The sequence below is a fragment of the Lathyrus oleraceus genome, chromosome 6 (assembly GCF_024323335.1).
Source record: "Lathyrus oleraceus cultivar Zhongwan6 chromosome 6, CAAS_Psat_ZW6_1.0, whole genome shotgun sequence".
Lineage (NCBI taxonomy): Eukaryota > Viridiplantae > Streptophyta > Magnoliopsida > Fabales > Fabaceae > Lathyrus > Lathyrus oleraceus.
Window position 1 is genome coordinate 27,073,823 of NC_066584.1, and position 15,350 is coordinate 27,089,172.

Genomic DNA, 15,350 nt, shown 5'->3' on the forward strand with positions numbered 1-15,350 from the left:
CTACCTTGGAACAAACTCTATAACATCAAGGGAACAAACTAGCTTTCTTCATGCAACTTTATCAACTACATACAATGGAAAAACTTGCAACTTGGTAATGTCTTGGTGAATATATCAGCATCATTATGATCTGTCGAAACCTTCAGCACTTGGACTTCTCCACGTTCGATTACCCCTCTGATGAAATGCAGTCTCACATTGATGTACTTGATTTGCTCATGATAAGTTGAATTCTTCGACAGGTGTATAGCAGTTTGACTATCACATTTAACAGTGATAACTCGACCTTGAAATTTCAACTCCTTAGCAAAACCTTCAAGTCAGAATGCTTCTTTCACAGCTTCAGTGAGAGCGATATATTCCACTTAAATGGTTGATAAGGCAACAAACTTCTGAAGTATTGATTTCCAACTAATTGATGTGCCAAACATAGTGAACACATATCTAGAAATAGATTTTCTAGAATCCATACAACATGCATAATCAGAGTCGACATACCCTTCGATTTCTGCTTTACTATTTTCATCACATGCTCCACCATAAATCAGGACTCTGTTCAGAGACCCATTTATGTACCTTAGAATCCACTTCAATGCTTGCCAGTGAGCCTTTCCAGGATTCGTCATGTACCTACTTACAAGACTCACTGCAGATGTTATGTCGGGTCTAGTACAAACCATAACATACATTAAAGAACCTATTATGTTAACATGTGGGATGCTATTCATAAAAGCACTTTCGACCTCAGTAATGGAACATTGATCTGTACTCATCTTGAATTGAGAGTTTGTCAGAGTCACAACAGGCTTTGAATTTGACATACCAAATTTGTCGAGAATTTTCCGGAGGTATGTCTCTTGAGATAAGCATAATTTCGACTGCTTTCTGTCTCTTCGAATGTCAATCCCAAGAATCCTGGATGCAGCTCCCGGACCCTTCATATCGAACTCCTTACTGAGTTCAACCTTCACCTTCATTACATCCTCGACGTTGTTGCTTGCTATGAGAATAACATCCACATAAAGTAACAAAATAACAAATGAGTTTCCAAGTCAAAATCTGAATTAAACACAGTGGTCAAACTGACTTCTAATGAACCTATGTATGCCATGAACTTTTCAAATCTCATATTCCACTATCGAGGAGATTGTTTCAGTCCATACAAAGATCTATTCAACTTACCCACATAATCTTCCTTTCCCTTTTCTGCATACCTTTTAGGTTGCCTCATCAAGACTGTTTCATTTAGATCTCCATACAAGAAAGCAGTCTTCACATCCATTTGTTCCAGTTATAGGTCGAACTGTGCCAACATAGCAAGTAACATTCAAATGGACATGTGTTTCACAATAGAAGATAACACATCATTGAAGTCAACACCTTCTTTCTAAGTGAAACCCCTTGTGACTAATCTTCCCTTGTATCTCTTCGATGTCACTCATTTGATTCTTTCCTTAACTTTGAAAATCCACTTACAACTGACTAACTAGGTTCCGGGAGGTTTCTTGGTCAGTTCCCAAGTGTGGTTATCATGAAGAGACTTCATCTTATCATCCATTTAGTCTTATTTCAACTTCTCATAACTTCCTTATAGTCTCTAGGTTATTCATCTAGAACCTCACTTACAGAGATTAAAGCATAAGCTATGAGATATGCATACCCAAGTCTTTGAGGTGGCTTGATGACTCTTCTCGACCTATCTCTTGCCAATAGGTAGTCATCGACAGTTTCCTCAACTTCCTCAGTATCTTGTGCTTCTTCTTCGATTTGATATGGGATACACAATTCAGCATCGACATGCTCCCTAACAGGAATATCTCCATGTTCCAGCTCTTCTTCAAATATTTGTGCAGTTCGACTAACATCGTCAATTTTCTAGAAATCCAACTCAGCTTCATTGAAAACTACATCTCGATTGGTGATACAGCTCGTATGACATGGCTTTAGGCACCATAGCCTATAAGCTTTGACTCTTTCAGGGTATCCTACGAACATGCATCTCAGAGCTCTAGGTTCGACCTTATCTTTCCTAATGTGAGCATAGGCTATGCAGCTAAATACTCTAAGTTTGTCGAGATCTGGTGGGTGTCCCGACCAAAATTCTTCAGGTGTTTTCATATCTAACGCAGTCGAAGGACGTCTATTTATCAGATACTCTTCATTGTCATGGATATCTTGCAGGCACCCAAAGATCAGCATGAATGTAATCAAGGGATCCATGTGTTATTTGTTTGCCTTTATTGAACTTCACTCTGCAAGATTTTCCAAGTACACGACATTCACAAAACTTCAGCTTTTCGGCTTTGTCTCCACCAAGTAGATTTTATTTCCCCAATTCGACTCGACCCCTTTCACTGACATGGCTCAATCTTATGTGTCAAATTTATGTCTTCGACAAAGGTTTTATGGATGCAACATCTACAGAACCACTGACTACTTCAGCTTCAATGGTATACAAGCCTTGTTTCTTCACGCCTCTTAAGACTTTCTTCGACCTCTTCATGACTTTTAGAATACTTTTCTCTCATTGAACAAGTCTTTATTTTGAGTCATGTGCCACGTGCAACTTGAATCCACAATCCACTCTTTACTTGAGTCGTCGCTTGAAACCACAAGAACATCAGATGAGTCGAAATCATCTTGAACAATGGTTGTATTGCCATTATCCTTACCTCCATGATCTTTCAGGCGTCCAGGTCACACTTTTCTTGTATGACCTTCCTTCTTACATTGATAACGTCGAATACCAAATGCATCACCACTATAAGACTTTTGCTGACTTTTACCCTTCTTCTTGTCCAACTTGCCATCTCTCTTTGTGAATTTCGCCTTAATCGACAAGCCTTCACCAGTAGAAGGTGGCTTGTGCTCCTTTCGTTCGTTCAACTCCTTAGAACACAAGGTTGATTGAACTTCTTCAAAGGTCAGAGACTCTCTTCCATAGCAGAGAGTTTCTTTGAACTGAACATGTGATCTGGGCAAAACACACAACAACAATAGTGCTTGATCTTCATCCTCGATCTTGACATCCTTATTTTCAAGATCAAGATTAGTTTGTTGAACATATCTAACTGCTCATCCAGAACTTTGTCTTCACTAATATTGAATGAATACAGAGCTTGCTTCAGGTAGAGGCGGTTGACCAACGATTTGGTCATGTACAAACTTTCGAGTTTCACCAATAACCCTGACGTCGTCGTCTCCTTCGAAACATGTCGAAGAACCTCATCACCAAGGCTCAATAAGATGGTATTGTGGGCTTTCTCTATCATAATCGTTTTTTCTTTATTTGTTAACGCAACGTCCATGGCTTCGGCTTCCTTCAACGTTTCTAAGCAACATTGTTGTACCAGTAGGGCTTTTATCTTCAAGTGCCACATACTGAAATCGTTCACTCCGGTGAACTTTTCAATCTCATACTTTATTGAATGCATCTTTTCCACACTCACCGCACCAATTTGTTGTGAAAATGATAACAGAATAACAATGTATAATTGGTTTCTTGATTGACAAGAAATCCACAAGGATAGAAAAAGGGAAGCAAGAAGAATACAACAAATTGGTTATAAACTGATATTCTTTACTTTCTCTTTGAAACAAGATTATAAGTGTTACAAAATAATAAATAATATCTCTCAACCTAATTAGGATTTACGTTATGCAATGATGAGAGACTAGTATGATATTTATAAGAAAACTAACACACTAAACTAATGGGCTTTTACACAGGCTCATTTTACAAACTAACTTAGAGAACAAACTAACTTAAACAATTGGACATAACAAACATGTTCAATTCGACGTGTTAACAATTCTAACATACTTTGACTACAGTATGTGAGCAGACTTCGACAACATGTTAATGATCTTGTCGGATTATCGAACCAAAAAGTTACCCTTCAACCATACTAGAGTTCGATCCAATACTCACACTATAAAACTCATTTTAAAGAAATTATAACAAAGAGGTTCTATACAATGACAAAATGATTGCAAATACAATAAAATTAAAGGTGTAATACTCAAAAACATTTGAGTGAAATGGCATAAATAAGAGATTTTAAATTCAAATTCAATTATGAGAATATGTGTTAATGTTAATTGTCTAGTCCAAGAGAAGGAACGAGGTTGTTTCATAACTCAACTCCTACCTCAATCATGAAGTTGTAACCCCAATTATTTGATCTTAATGTAGTCACTAACGTCCAAATTTAATAAACCATTATTATTTTGAATGTAATTGAAAAAGTGTCGCAGGTAGGATTTTTTGTGTTACTATTATGTTTTGTTTGTATGGCAGAATATAGAGATTAGAATCGAGTTACCTCTTTCGTACAAAAAATAATAATAATTGTATAAAATTTTAGCCGTTGGTATATAATGACGTTTGAGATCTATCTGTCTGTATAAGTCAATTGCGTAATACTCTTGCTACATTATTTTCCTCTTCCATTTGGTAGGAAAATGTGACACTCAAACGTCAATGTCACAGATCTAGGATTATAAAAATCCAACAAATTGTCTTAAAAACAAAATGCTATCTAACATAAGTAAACACCACTGGTTTTATATATATATAATACAAGAGCAGTTGGGGTAGACATGAAGTTAAGAATCATGTGCCTGGAAAAGTTGTGTGAGATTACATGATATGACTATTGAGTTAAAAAATAACAGTCATCACATGTTAGGTAGATTATGGGTTTGAATTAATAATTTAATGTCTCAAAACTAACATGTATTAAAAAAATCTTTCAAAGATACATTTGCAAACAAGAAATTCATGTGACTTGCTTTAGCTTCTCTTCTACAAGCTCAATGCACCGATACAACACCAACTCAAGTGGATTTAAGGTGCATACAGTGTCAACTGCAAGTTCATCATAATCACTCTTGTTCTCTGCCATAATACCTGTCACTAGGGTACGTAAAGGAAGCAGCCATTCATTGTAGACCTTGGGTAAACTGCTTCTCGACAAGACTCCGGTGTAGTTTGTCTTTCCTGTTACAAAAAGTTATTGTGAAACCTTAATAATACAAGGACTCGTGTAATGTAGTTATCACCGTCGTTTGATTGCTTTAGATAATAATTCATTGATGTTACGTACCTGTTGATTCTGTCATTAATACAAATCTGTATAAGTTGAGAGCTGATAACACCTGCAGGTTGTAAACATAATGCTATGACATATAACCTATTCAAATCAACGCATAACCGAAAAAAAGAAACCAGAAAAACGTATAATGCTTTTCAAATAGATGCATTACAAGATACCAGGATTTTATAGATTACTAAGAAACAGGAAGAGTACCGCGTCACTCTGATCTGGTAGGGAAGGAGGTCCGCCCTGTGGAGGTCTTAGAATCCGCTCCACAAACTCAAGGATGCTGGGAGTCCAAAATGATAAATTTGAATGTTTGTTGCTATTAATCTCTTGGATGCCTTTTACTACTGACGTGCTATTGTAGATTTCTGTGTGCATTTCCCTCCGAACAAGATCGACCAAAATGGCAATCTACGCAGAGATGCAAAAATTGCCATTAGATGATTTTACTCTGACAGTTAAATAAGTAAACAATGTAGTTATGCAAACTGTGATTGAGAAAATATATGTTAGAAACACTCTTTTAACATTCCTTTTTCAATACTCTTCTATTGGTTGAAGTTTATGAGTCCCGCCAAATTTATGTAAGACAATGATTTAGTGAGAACCTTTTCCAAAATAGCAAGACCATCAATAGGAAAGACAAGAGAATGTGGTGAACAAGGAGGGTTAGATGGTGCTGCTAACACTCCTCGAGAAGACAAATGCTCGGAAGAGAATTACCATGGAGGAAGAGTCGGTATTTGTAATCAATGCTTCCAAGATATCAAGTCTTTGAGAAATTGGAATATCAGCGAGTACCTTTGAGTAACATGAGAACATGACATTAAAGCTAAATACAGCCAAGACATTAACTTATATTCCAATTTCACAAAATGCCATCAGATATTGTATGCAAAGGAATTCAAATAGTATAAGAAACTCACTCCTTTTAACACAGCAAAGGAATTTTTTCTAAGTTCTGGGTTCGGAGCATACATGATAACCATTTTAACAGCCTGAAAGATTATAGTGTAATAAAAAGTGAAGAGCATGTCAGCATCTTGTTGAAAAAGTAAAAGATCGAGCAATGACAAACAAACTGAAGTCGGGAACTGCAGTACTTGTAGAGCTGAGAAAATATTTGGCATATAAGATGGCCACTGGGAACGTTCATCCTCGCATTTTCCACGGATATCTCCATCTGTGATGCAAAGCAAGAAGTTGATAGTATGTTTCTTTAACTCCCACGGCAGACTTACAAAGGAAAGTACGTGTTTTAATGCTACTATTGCTTGCCACCTTTTGATCTGGTTATCACGTAACTCATCCTTGACCGCAATCATATCTTCTTTAGCAGCTTGAGCAACCTCCTCTGAGACATGCCCCCAAATAACTAGAAAAGAAAATGGAATTTGATGGGGTAGTGAAAATGAATGCATAAAACAAAAGACAATTATTTAATAATAGTAATTTTCCTAACACAAACCTGATAGAGCGGCACCATTCTTGACATGAGATAAACAGCCCATACAATCATCTTTATTTTCTGAGTAATTGACACAGATTAAAAAAGTGGTGTAAACCGCGCTAAGTGAACATTAAAAAAAAATTAACAGCAGACCATACAGAGTAACCCAAGAGTACTACCTCCAAAAACGGTGCTAGCCACAGCATCGGAATCATAAGTTGTTACTAGACTGAGATAAGACAAACCACAATAGGATGAAATTCGTGATAGTTGTGATACTAATGAATGACAACTGGAAGCTTTGTAGTCTATCCTAGCCGAAACAAGAGCCTGAACAGTGCACGAGAACATATTAAATCATACTACAGTAGATAGCAATGTGAATAATGAATTTTACTACAATGGATATGAAAGAAAGACAATTAAGAAAAATTAAAAAATTTATAGTACAAAGAAACTACCAAGCATTGCAGGACATATAAACCAAGGAGAGCTCGGAGTTTCTCCCTTGCAGCATTATCCTGTTGAATAAGTGAAAAAATGTCAGCAAGAAAATTGAAAAAATGGAAAATAAATCAATAATTTATGTTCTCCTAACAAAAAAAAAGAATGAAATGTTAAAACAGACAGACCACCAACTTGTCACAAACTTCATATATAGAATTTGCAATCTCAACAGCTCTGTCAAAGACGTTATCAAGTTCTTCTTCATCTGGCTCCAAACACACAGCCTTCAAAACATTAAGAATTATAGGAACGGTTTCTTTTACTTGCTCAAACTGACGCCTCCGGATGGAAATAAGGACTGAAAAGGAAAAGTAGGTATGAATGAAAATTTTCAAGTAGCCTTAAATTATTGGGTGGTTTGATATAAAATTCTAATTTCAAAATATGACTTTTTTAATCCTCACTGTATTGGAAGGTTGAAATTCATATTTCATTTACGCTCTCTCATCCCAGATACAAACAACAACTTGAATATCATCCAAATGTATATTGAACATTTTCGCTCAAAAACAAACGAAATACTCAAACAAATACTGAAGCACACCCATAATATCTTCTAAGAAATTACTCTTGTTTCATTATGTCACTTAGACATGTGACCAAACTTTAATACACAGCATCTACCCATCTTAATACATCTCTTTCAAATTGATCTTATAATTTGCTTAGCTAGTATGAGTGGGAAAAAAATCATATATATATACGATGAATCTTACCAAAAAATATATATTGTATTCAACTTTATCAATATTAATGTAATGATCAATTTGATGCTACTGTGGTCATCAAAACCAAAACGAGCCTGGCTTGTAATGGTCAGAAAGGGTGGGTTTTCTTTATATTAAGCCCAAAGCAACTAAGATTAAAGATAACCAAAAATGTGCCCATAAAACTAATCCAATCAGGAGTTTCAAATGCTAAAAGAAACAAGAAAAATAACACAATCCGTCAAAACCCTGCATTAGCAAGGAATTTACAAGATGATGCTGACATTGTTCTTTGTTGAACAAAGGTTAAAGATATACATGGTATCCAGTAATTAAAAAGTTCACTGCAAAATTACCCTTTGAGAGCCCTGATAAAGGAGGGACAATGTAACTGGCAGCGTTGGTCACCTTACTTGAGTAACCTAATGTCTGTTTCAAATAAATTTACAGAAGCATAGGATCAAGACATTAACCAAAAACAAATAAATGTCACAGTAGCACTGAACTCTAGTTTTTCACATGTTTACTGTGATATGATTCAAAGAAAATTACATCAAATGGGTCCCTTATTAATGCTGTAAAATAAATTCTTACAGGGATATCAAATCGGTACCTAAAAGGATGAAACGGATGGAATTTAAATAAGTAAAGACATAGACTTACATCACAGAGAATTGAAAGCATATCCCTTGGACCACATTTCACTATAAACTGATCAATGATGCTAATTGCCATGTCCAAAAACTTTCTTGAAATGCCAGCAAATTTTGAAACCGCCTTTGGCAGTTCAAAGGAAAGAGCATCAACAACTTCCTGTCAAATCACCAAATAATCATGCTCCGAATAATAATGCCGTGTCTCGTGTTGTTTGGTTTCTATATTCTAAGACTATAGGGGCGTTTGAAATAATTCTATTCGGGCTTATATCACAAACACTTGTGTAGCTAATCAAAAGAGCTGATAAAAATAGTTTATGACAAGCAAAGAAACAGCTTTGAGCGTATTTTCATAATCTGTCTTGGAAAGCTTGAGGAAATAAGTTAAAAACAACTTATGGAAATGTCATAAGCTGAAAACAGCTTATGGACCTGTCAGAAGTTGGTTGCATTAACTCTTTCATATAATCTCACAGGTGCTTATCACAATAGATAAACACAAATAAATCAATACAATCAGACACATATATGACAAGCACTTATTGAAATTGAACAAGTGTCCAAACTCCAAACACCCCCTATATTATATGACAGTGAAATGATTATAAAACATGACTAAAAGAGTAAACTCACCTGGTCAAGAGACGGAGAACAGATGTACTGATGGATCTCGGACAGAGCTTCAAATGCACTGTTTTCTTTATATTCATTGTCTGGATCAGACAGAGTCGCATCCAATAAAGAATCAAGGAAATTAACAAGGTCGGAGATGGTGTTTTTAGACTCATTCGAATCTCCAACTTCGGCCAACTACCAAGCATATAAAATCATCACTGTCAACAGCAAGTTAATAACCTTTCAACTAACTAACAAGACAAACAATCATCCATTTTTATCCTTTCAACTTTTTTTCTTGCTACTTAGCACAATAATGCCCTTTATGAATTGACTTATTTGAGCTTATCTACCAATACAAGCACTTATACTACTTATAGAAACAACTTATGGCATGTTGATAAATTATTTTGAGTTAATTTCCATAAGTTCTCCTGGATAACCTATGAAAACAACTTATCAGAAAAAGCTTGACTTTGTGATAAGCGCTTATGTTTTAAGCACTTAATTAAGTTATTAACTATACTGACATGAGCGAAATAAACCTAAAATCAAAAGGCATTGCATAATCATCGTTGATCAACCTCCAAATTGACACTAACATAACTCCTAACAGTTTCAAATAAATTGAAATCTCAAACAATCCAAATTTACGGTGAGCAGAAAAAAAGTAGAGGTTGAAAAAATGAACTCACTTTAGGGCATGATTGGAGAATTCTTTGAAGATTATTGTGAGGTTCAGAACCGCGAAACGAAGGGGTTTCCCTTTCTGCCGATAACGACATGAGAGTGATATCGAAAGTCCTCAACTTCGAAAAAGAATGGTACTGGGTAAAAATGTCATTTAAGCTTTGTTTGTATAACTAAACTTCTATTATACCTCTATTATTTATTAAAAAATACCTCTATTATATATAAAAAATACCCTTTGTTGCTTATAAATTTGTCATTTTATTTCTCTTCCCGTTTCTTTTTTTATTCTCTTTTTTATTGTTTTCGGCAGAATCATCAAAAACTCCTCTAAATCTTGGCATGGATGACTTTAAAACAAGGTATCAAGCTCATTGAATATTTTTCAGGCACTGATTTATATCATCTATTACGACTTTTCCATCACTACGAGTATAGTAACAAATGACTCAGTTTTTTACACATTATTTACTTTGTATCAACCTTGTTTAGACTCTCGCAAATAAGTACCACAAGCATGTGGCCATCAAGGGTACGGTTATTTGAAAATGATCAACTCAAAATCACTCATACCTTCCATAAAGGCAACCAATATGTTGATTTTATGGCCAAGTTAGACGACTCTTCTAACTAGTACCATCTAGTGCACACATTCTCCTCTCTCAGGATTGTTACTAGAGTACATGCAACTGCACAATTTTAAGAATAATTATTTGTGATCTCCCTCCAACTTGTAGTGTGGGTTTATTATAACTTACCCATCTGTTACATGTACTCATAGAATATGTATCCATATGATTGGTTAGAGTTGTTAAAAGGATCGGTGATTATTTTATTATATTTATGAGGTCTGTGAACCATATATATAGAAAAGAAAATTGTTTTGTTCATGTTGCTAATATGTTAGAAACAAATAAAGCTGAGAAATGAACAATCTCCTTCTAGTTTATGATATAATGGTAGTTCATTCAAAATAGAGCTTCTCCAAACAAAGTGTAATTCAAAATATTGTGCAAACAAGAAGACCAATATATCTTGCAAAGAGCTGTTGTGGTGTAAAAACCACATCTTGGCAACAATAATCAACCATTTGTATGTTCCTTATATAGAAGATGAAAAATAAAACAAGTTGAAATAGAACCCTAAGGAAAAGACTATCTCTTTTCATTTTGTTAAACAAACTACTGACTTTAAAAAGGAAATCAGTTGTTAATTTATACTAACATCCAAGCATTATAATATAGTTATAGCACAAGGAAGGGTAGAGCAAATCCTGAAATAGTCCCCACATAAATTAAAGAAAATATTACAGAATCACGGTAATCTATCTTTTGTGATACAGATGATAGTTTGATGGTAACATAGTACACATCCTAAATCTCCAATCCAACACATGAAGCGATTCTCAACATCAAAACCAATATAAAGAATGGGCTGCCAAACAAAACCACTCTAAGGTGAATAACCCATTCTTATATTTGGTGAAAAGAAGCAGGTGAATTTAAGTTTAATCTTTCCACATATCTGCAAACTCATCAGGCTCCAGAGGATTCGCCATCTCATGCCTTTTCCTCCTTGTCTTTGCTTTGACCTTCTTTGCAAATGTTCCAGCCTTTTTCTTCTTCTGCAAAGCTCGTATCTACAGCAACCGACATAAAAGATTAAAAAACACAAACAAGATGTAGTTATTTTCAGTAAAAAAACTAGAGAAATTAAGAGTATAAATTGAGATCACGTTGGTTGGTACCTGGTTTGGCGACACGTAGAATGGATTCTCATATAGAGTTGGACCTCCAAAACTGCCACCAAATATTTTAATTGGGTTCAAGCAGAACCGTGGACCAACCTAAGCAAGTATTTGCACAAATAGGTTAAAGGAAATTTTAGGAATCGACAAATCAATATATAAAATTGATAAGCAAGCTTGCATACCTCAATTAATGTCATTTTATCAAGGCCTCCTCGAGGTAATTTGTCTGACTCATTATGAGGAACAGAGATCTGCATGGGAATAAAGATGTGGTTTATTTAAAATTGCTCAATAAACATCATGAAGTAGAATGAGACAAACATTGCAAAGCCATGTTCGCAAAACAGTATGCCAATTATTTATATCTTGTGCAAATGCAAACACAAACCTGATAATTTCGGAACCATATGTGGTCATCAACTATTGAGAAAACAAAAACATGGTCATGGAAAGGCTTAGCCTTTCTATGGTCCTTTGGTGTTTCAAATATCTGAATGAAGCAAAGAAAGAGTATGTCAGCAATATTCAAAATTGTGTATACTTATTATTCTAATAATCAACTAACCACTGACCCTTTTCATGCATATCTCAGGTACAAGAACCAAAATTAGATAAAATTGTATATGTGAACATTTGATTGGTCCACATTCTACTCTATTTAAAATATGACTAGAGCCAAACATAACGATAATAGAATTTCTAAGGTAAACAGTTGACAGCTTAGAAAATTCCTAAGATATATAACAGCTACACTGCTAGATCACATAAACATCAGAAAAGTGCAAATTAAGCAATTATCAATCACAACATCAATTCATACAGCACAAAGCACCAAAGTAAGATTATATTATTGAAATAACTGTTATTTTTTAATCCAAAACAGTTCATAGAAGAGTGATGAACTGAATACCTGTAACAGCATCTCCTTCAGTAGTTTCCAGTGTGCATCTTTTTCAAAATTTGATGAAAATGTCAAAAGTGGGCGGGAACCTTTTAGGTGATTCCCAGTTAGCTTCAATTCCTCCATTGTGTGCACTGGAAAATAGTGAGGGCAAAAGAGAAACTAGTAAATTGGCCTCAGAAAAAGAGTTAACCATAATTCAAAAGGAAGAATGAAGAACTATATACTGATACCAATACTATATAATCATATCAGCAAAATTGGTGTCTATAGTAACCTGGAGATAACAATCAGATAAGAATATTACCGGCACTAACTAAAAATTTAACAGATGGGCCATTCGGGCATTTTGACATCCAAAGATAAAGATCTTTTGCCTTCCTGCACTGAAATTCATATAGAGAATGGGAAAGTAAGACAGTTATCCGAATCACACAAGTTGACTAGACTTGGCCAAGATTAAGAACTGGAGCTCAAACTCAAAGATTAAGTGGAAAATGGTGCTCCAACAATCAGATTTCAAATTGAACAAACTGCTTAATTACAGAAGAAAAGCCAATTTGGGAAAGAAATTGAAGGAGCGCAGGTATGCTATACTTTAAAAGTTAATATGGTTAAAACAAAAATCCATAAAATATAAAAGAATCAAATGTACAATTAATCTCAAACAGAAAAGAGATGTTATGTGTTTGAAACTACCCATCAACAATGCATTGAATCTATCTAAATAACAACATTTGCAACAAATAAAATAACTCCTAACACCACACATATGCAGTGAGTTTTCTAACTCAACAACAGTAGCATAGCTAATAGCACAATCCACAGTTGGCACTAAAAACCTAATAGCCTAAAAAAGTTACAAATAATACCTCAAAAAATAAACAAGACGAACAGTTTTTGAGCTCAACAAGCTCGTTCAATGTGGCGCCTTTAGTTTCTTTTGATTCAACCTTGTTATCCTTCTTGCAATGAGGTAGAAGTGATACTATGTTCAACATCAAATGTCGGTACCTATAATAAGTTAATGAAAAACACTCCACCTCATCAATAAACCATAATCAAGATCTAACCGACGATAAACACAAAATGTTCATTATGCATAATTCCTAGTGTTGTCAAATGGGAATGACAAAAATTCAAAGTTTGATCAAATTTCCTAAGCAACATTACTACAACCACTTTGTTTGACAACATCTTCTACTTAATAGTGTTTCATATAGCAATAGTGGTTTGTTCAAACTCCGATATCACCACTATTTAACAACAATGTTAATTCCACACATGAATAAAAGCATTCTGTTTACATATTATTCTACTGGGCACGAAATAAACAAATCCAAACTCAAAACAAGCACAAACACATTGAATACAAAAATATATAATTGTGTTTTGTAGTTTATACCTGAAAACAATACGCCTAGAGCAAGTGACCAAAACTTTCTCTTTGTTCCTGAATATAGGTGAAGAACCATTATCCTTCACCTCAACTTCATTTTCATTCTCATTCTCTTTCTTATTCTTCCATCCCAAAAGAGTCCTAACCGGTCTCTCGGGAGCAACATCATCCTTTTTGGGAACCGCCGCAGCTTGAGCCTTCTCGCTGCGCTTTCTCTTCTTCCCCATGTTTTTTGGCTACAAATCTGCCACATAACATATATCAGAAACACCAATTAATCGTAATAAAACGCAACTTTTTCTGTTTTTAAACTGATGACTTTATAGATGGGCATAAGAAATTGACTTGAACTGGAATTATCTGGAACAATAAAAGCATATGCTAAACTAAATCAGAATTTTAGAATTCATCTGTAACTTTGTCAAAAAAAGAATTTAAAGATAATTGGTCCAAAAGTATAGAACAATAGTAACAACTATATAAATAATCTCCATGGCATCACAACTTCATATAGATAGAAGACACTAACTAGAACCTGTTTTCCATCTAAAAGTTATAAACAATACCCACAAAACCCTTAAAAAAAATTGAAAACACATTATTTTTCTTTTGAATAAAAGACTCGTTAACATTAGCAATTTTGCAAGTTCAAGCTGAAACAAAAGAGGAATTGAAATAAAATGGTCATCAACACATCCAGAAAACATAAAACCTTTACTAAATGGACAATCAAAATCAATAGCAGCAGAAACGCTGAACAATATGAATAATATGAAACACCAATTAATTGTAAAATGTAAATATATAAGATGAATATGGACGAATTCACACTGATTCTGAGGCCGGTGAGAAACTCCGGCTACCTTTCGTTTACCGGCGAGTTGAGCAACTTGATGGAGATGCTGAGTTTTGTGAGAGTCTCTGCGGCGTCTCTGTTGAAAACGGAAGAGCCGAGCTTGCTGAGTTTTGTGTTGGTTAGGGTTTTAGGGTTTTATTTATTTAACCATTTAACACAAAATTATAAATATGAAATTTCTAAATTTTATTTATGGGATTAATTACTATACACTTTTCACATAAAAAGTTTTACACTATTGATTCATCACCATCATCCATTTGCATTATTTTATAGGTTTTTAAAATAAAAGTTAGGGTAATGCTAACTTGTGTCTTAGAGGCACAAATTAATAATTAAAAAAAATAATGTTGAGTCGAAAATTGTGTATTGATTTTAATAAAAGTATAAAATTAATTTATTTATTTTTTCCAATTCAAATTTCTATAAATGGGTTTGTTATCTTGTGCCCCTAGGACACAGGTTAGCTACATTTTTGTATATTTTGGAAAAAAAAATCGATATGAAATTTGTTTAAGAGTAAAATTTGCATCAAATTCAATAAACAATACACATTTTTCATTAAGAGTAACATCAGGATCGAGTTTAAAATGATTCATTTTTTTAGCATGAATAAACCAATTATTATATTTAAGTTTTGATCATGATGGTTTAAGTGTACTGCCTAAGTTAATGAAACAATACTCATATATGATATCAATTCAAATCACGTCG

General features: G+C 34.4%; 2 protein-coding genes and 1 long non-coding RNA gene across 5 annotated transcripts; 1 reads left to right on the top strand and 2 right to left on the bottom strand.

Moving 5' to 3' along the window:
- Positions 1 to 4,547: 4,547 nt before the first annotated feature.
- On the bottom strand, positions 4,548 to 9,879 carry LOC127091296 (aberrant root formation protein 4). The gene is made up of 14 exons (XM_051029905.1): positions 9,736 to 9,879; positions 9,059 to 9,235; positions 8,433 to 8,582; positions 8,126 to 8,198; positions 7,188 to 7,360; positions 7,017 to 7,076; positions 6,735 to 6,885; positions 6,574 to 6,633; positions 6,209 to 6,480; positions 6,032 to 6,103; positions 5,829 to 5,906; positions 5,313 to 5,516; positions 5,109 to 5,160; positions 4,548 to 5,002 (listed from the first exon to the last, which is right to left on the bottom strand). The coding sequence occupies exons 1-14, from the start codon at positions 9,823 to 9,825 to the stop codon at positions 4,782 to 4,784; spliced, it is 1,833 nt and encodes a 610-aa protein (XP_050885862.1). The 5' UTR covers positions 9,826 to 9,879; the 3' UTR covers positions 4,548 to 4,781.
- Positions 9,880 to 9,898: 19 nt separating this feature from the next.
- On the top strand, positions 9,899 to 10,689 carry LOC127091298 (uncharacterized). Its single transcript, XR_007791906.1, has 2 exons — positions 9,899 to 10,092; positions 10,223 to 10,689. It is a non-coding gene; the product is annotated as an uncharacterized LOC127091298 (long non-coding RNA).
- A 303-nt stretch (positions 10,690 to 10,992) lies between these two features.
- Positions 10,993 to 14,793, bottom strand: LOC127091297 (ribosome biogenesis protein BRX1 homolog 2). 3 transcript variants are annotated; one of them, XM_051029906.1, is made up of 9 exons: positions 14,644 to 14,793; positions 13,787 to 14,024; positions 13,254 to 13,395; positions 12,689 to 12,767; positions 12,391 to 12,515; positions 11,869 to 11,970; positions 11,663 to 11,731; positions 11,478 to 11,576; positions 10,993 to 11,369 (listed from the first exon to the last, which is right to left on the bottom strand). In XM_051029906.1, the coding sequence occupies exons 2-9, from the start codon at positions 14,005 to 14,007 to the stop codon at positions 11,238 to 11,240; spliced, it is 969 nt and encodes a 322-aa protein (XP_050885863.1). In that variant the 5' UTR covers positions 14,008 to 14,024; positions 14,644 to 14,793; the 3' UTR covers positions 10,993 to 11,237. The 3 variants fall into 3 exon arrangements, with proteins under 3 accessions (XP_050885863.1, XP_050885864.1, XP_050885865.1); XM_051029907.1 differs by having other exon boundaries at positions 14,655 to 14,785; XM_051029908.1 differs by having other exon boundaries at positions 14,612 to 14,778.
- Between the last annotated feature and the right edge of the window lie 557 nt (positions 14,794 to 15,350).

Bases quoted from the DNA above. Each gene is read 5' to 3' on its own strand.
- LOC127091296 (XM_051029905.1), bottom strand. From the start codon at position 9,825: ATGTCGTTATCGGCAGAAAGGGAAACCCCTTCGTTTCGCGGTTCTGAA. The intron at 9,236-9,735 runs GTGAGTTCATTT...TATGCTTGGTAG, and splicing joins TTCTCCAATCATGCCCTAAA to TTGGCCGAAGTTGGAGATTC. The intron at 7,361-8,125 runs GTAATTTTGCAG...TTTCCTTTTCAG, and splicing joins TTTATCAGGGCTCTCAAAGG to TCCTTATTTCCATCCGGAGG.
- LOC127091297 (XM_051029906.1), bottom strand. From the start codon at position 14,007: ATGGGGAAGAAGAGAAAGCGCAGCGAGAAGGCTCAAGCTGCGGCGGTT. The intron at 13,396-13,786 runs GTATAAACTACA...AACTTATTATAG, and splicing joins TCTAGGCGTATTGTTTTCAG to GTACCGACATTTGATGTTGA. The intron at 11,971-12,390 runs GTATTCAGTTCA...TGCTTCATTCAG, and splicing joins TGAAGGAGATGCTGTTACAG to ATATTTGAAACACCAAAGGA.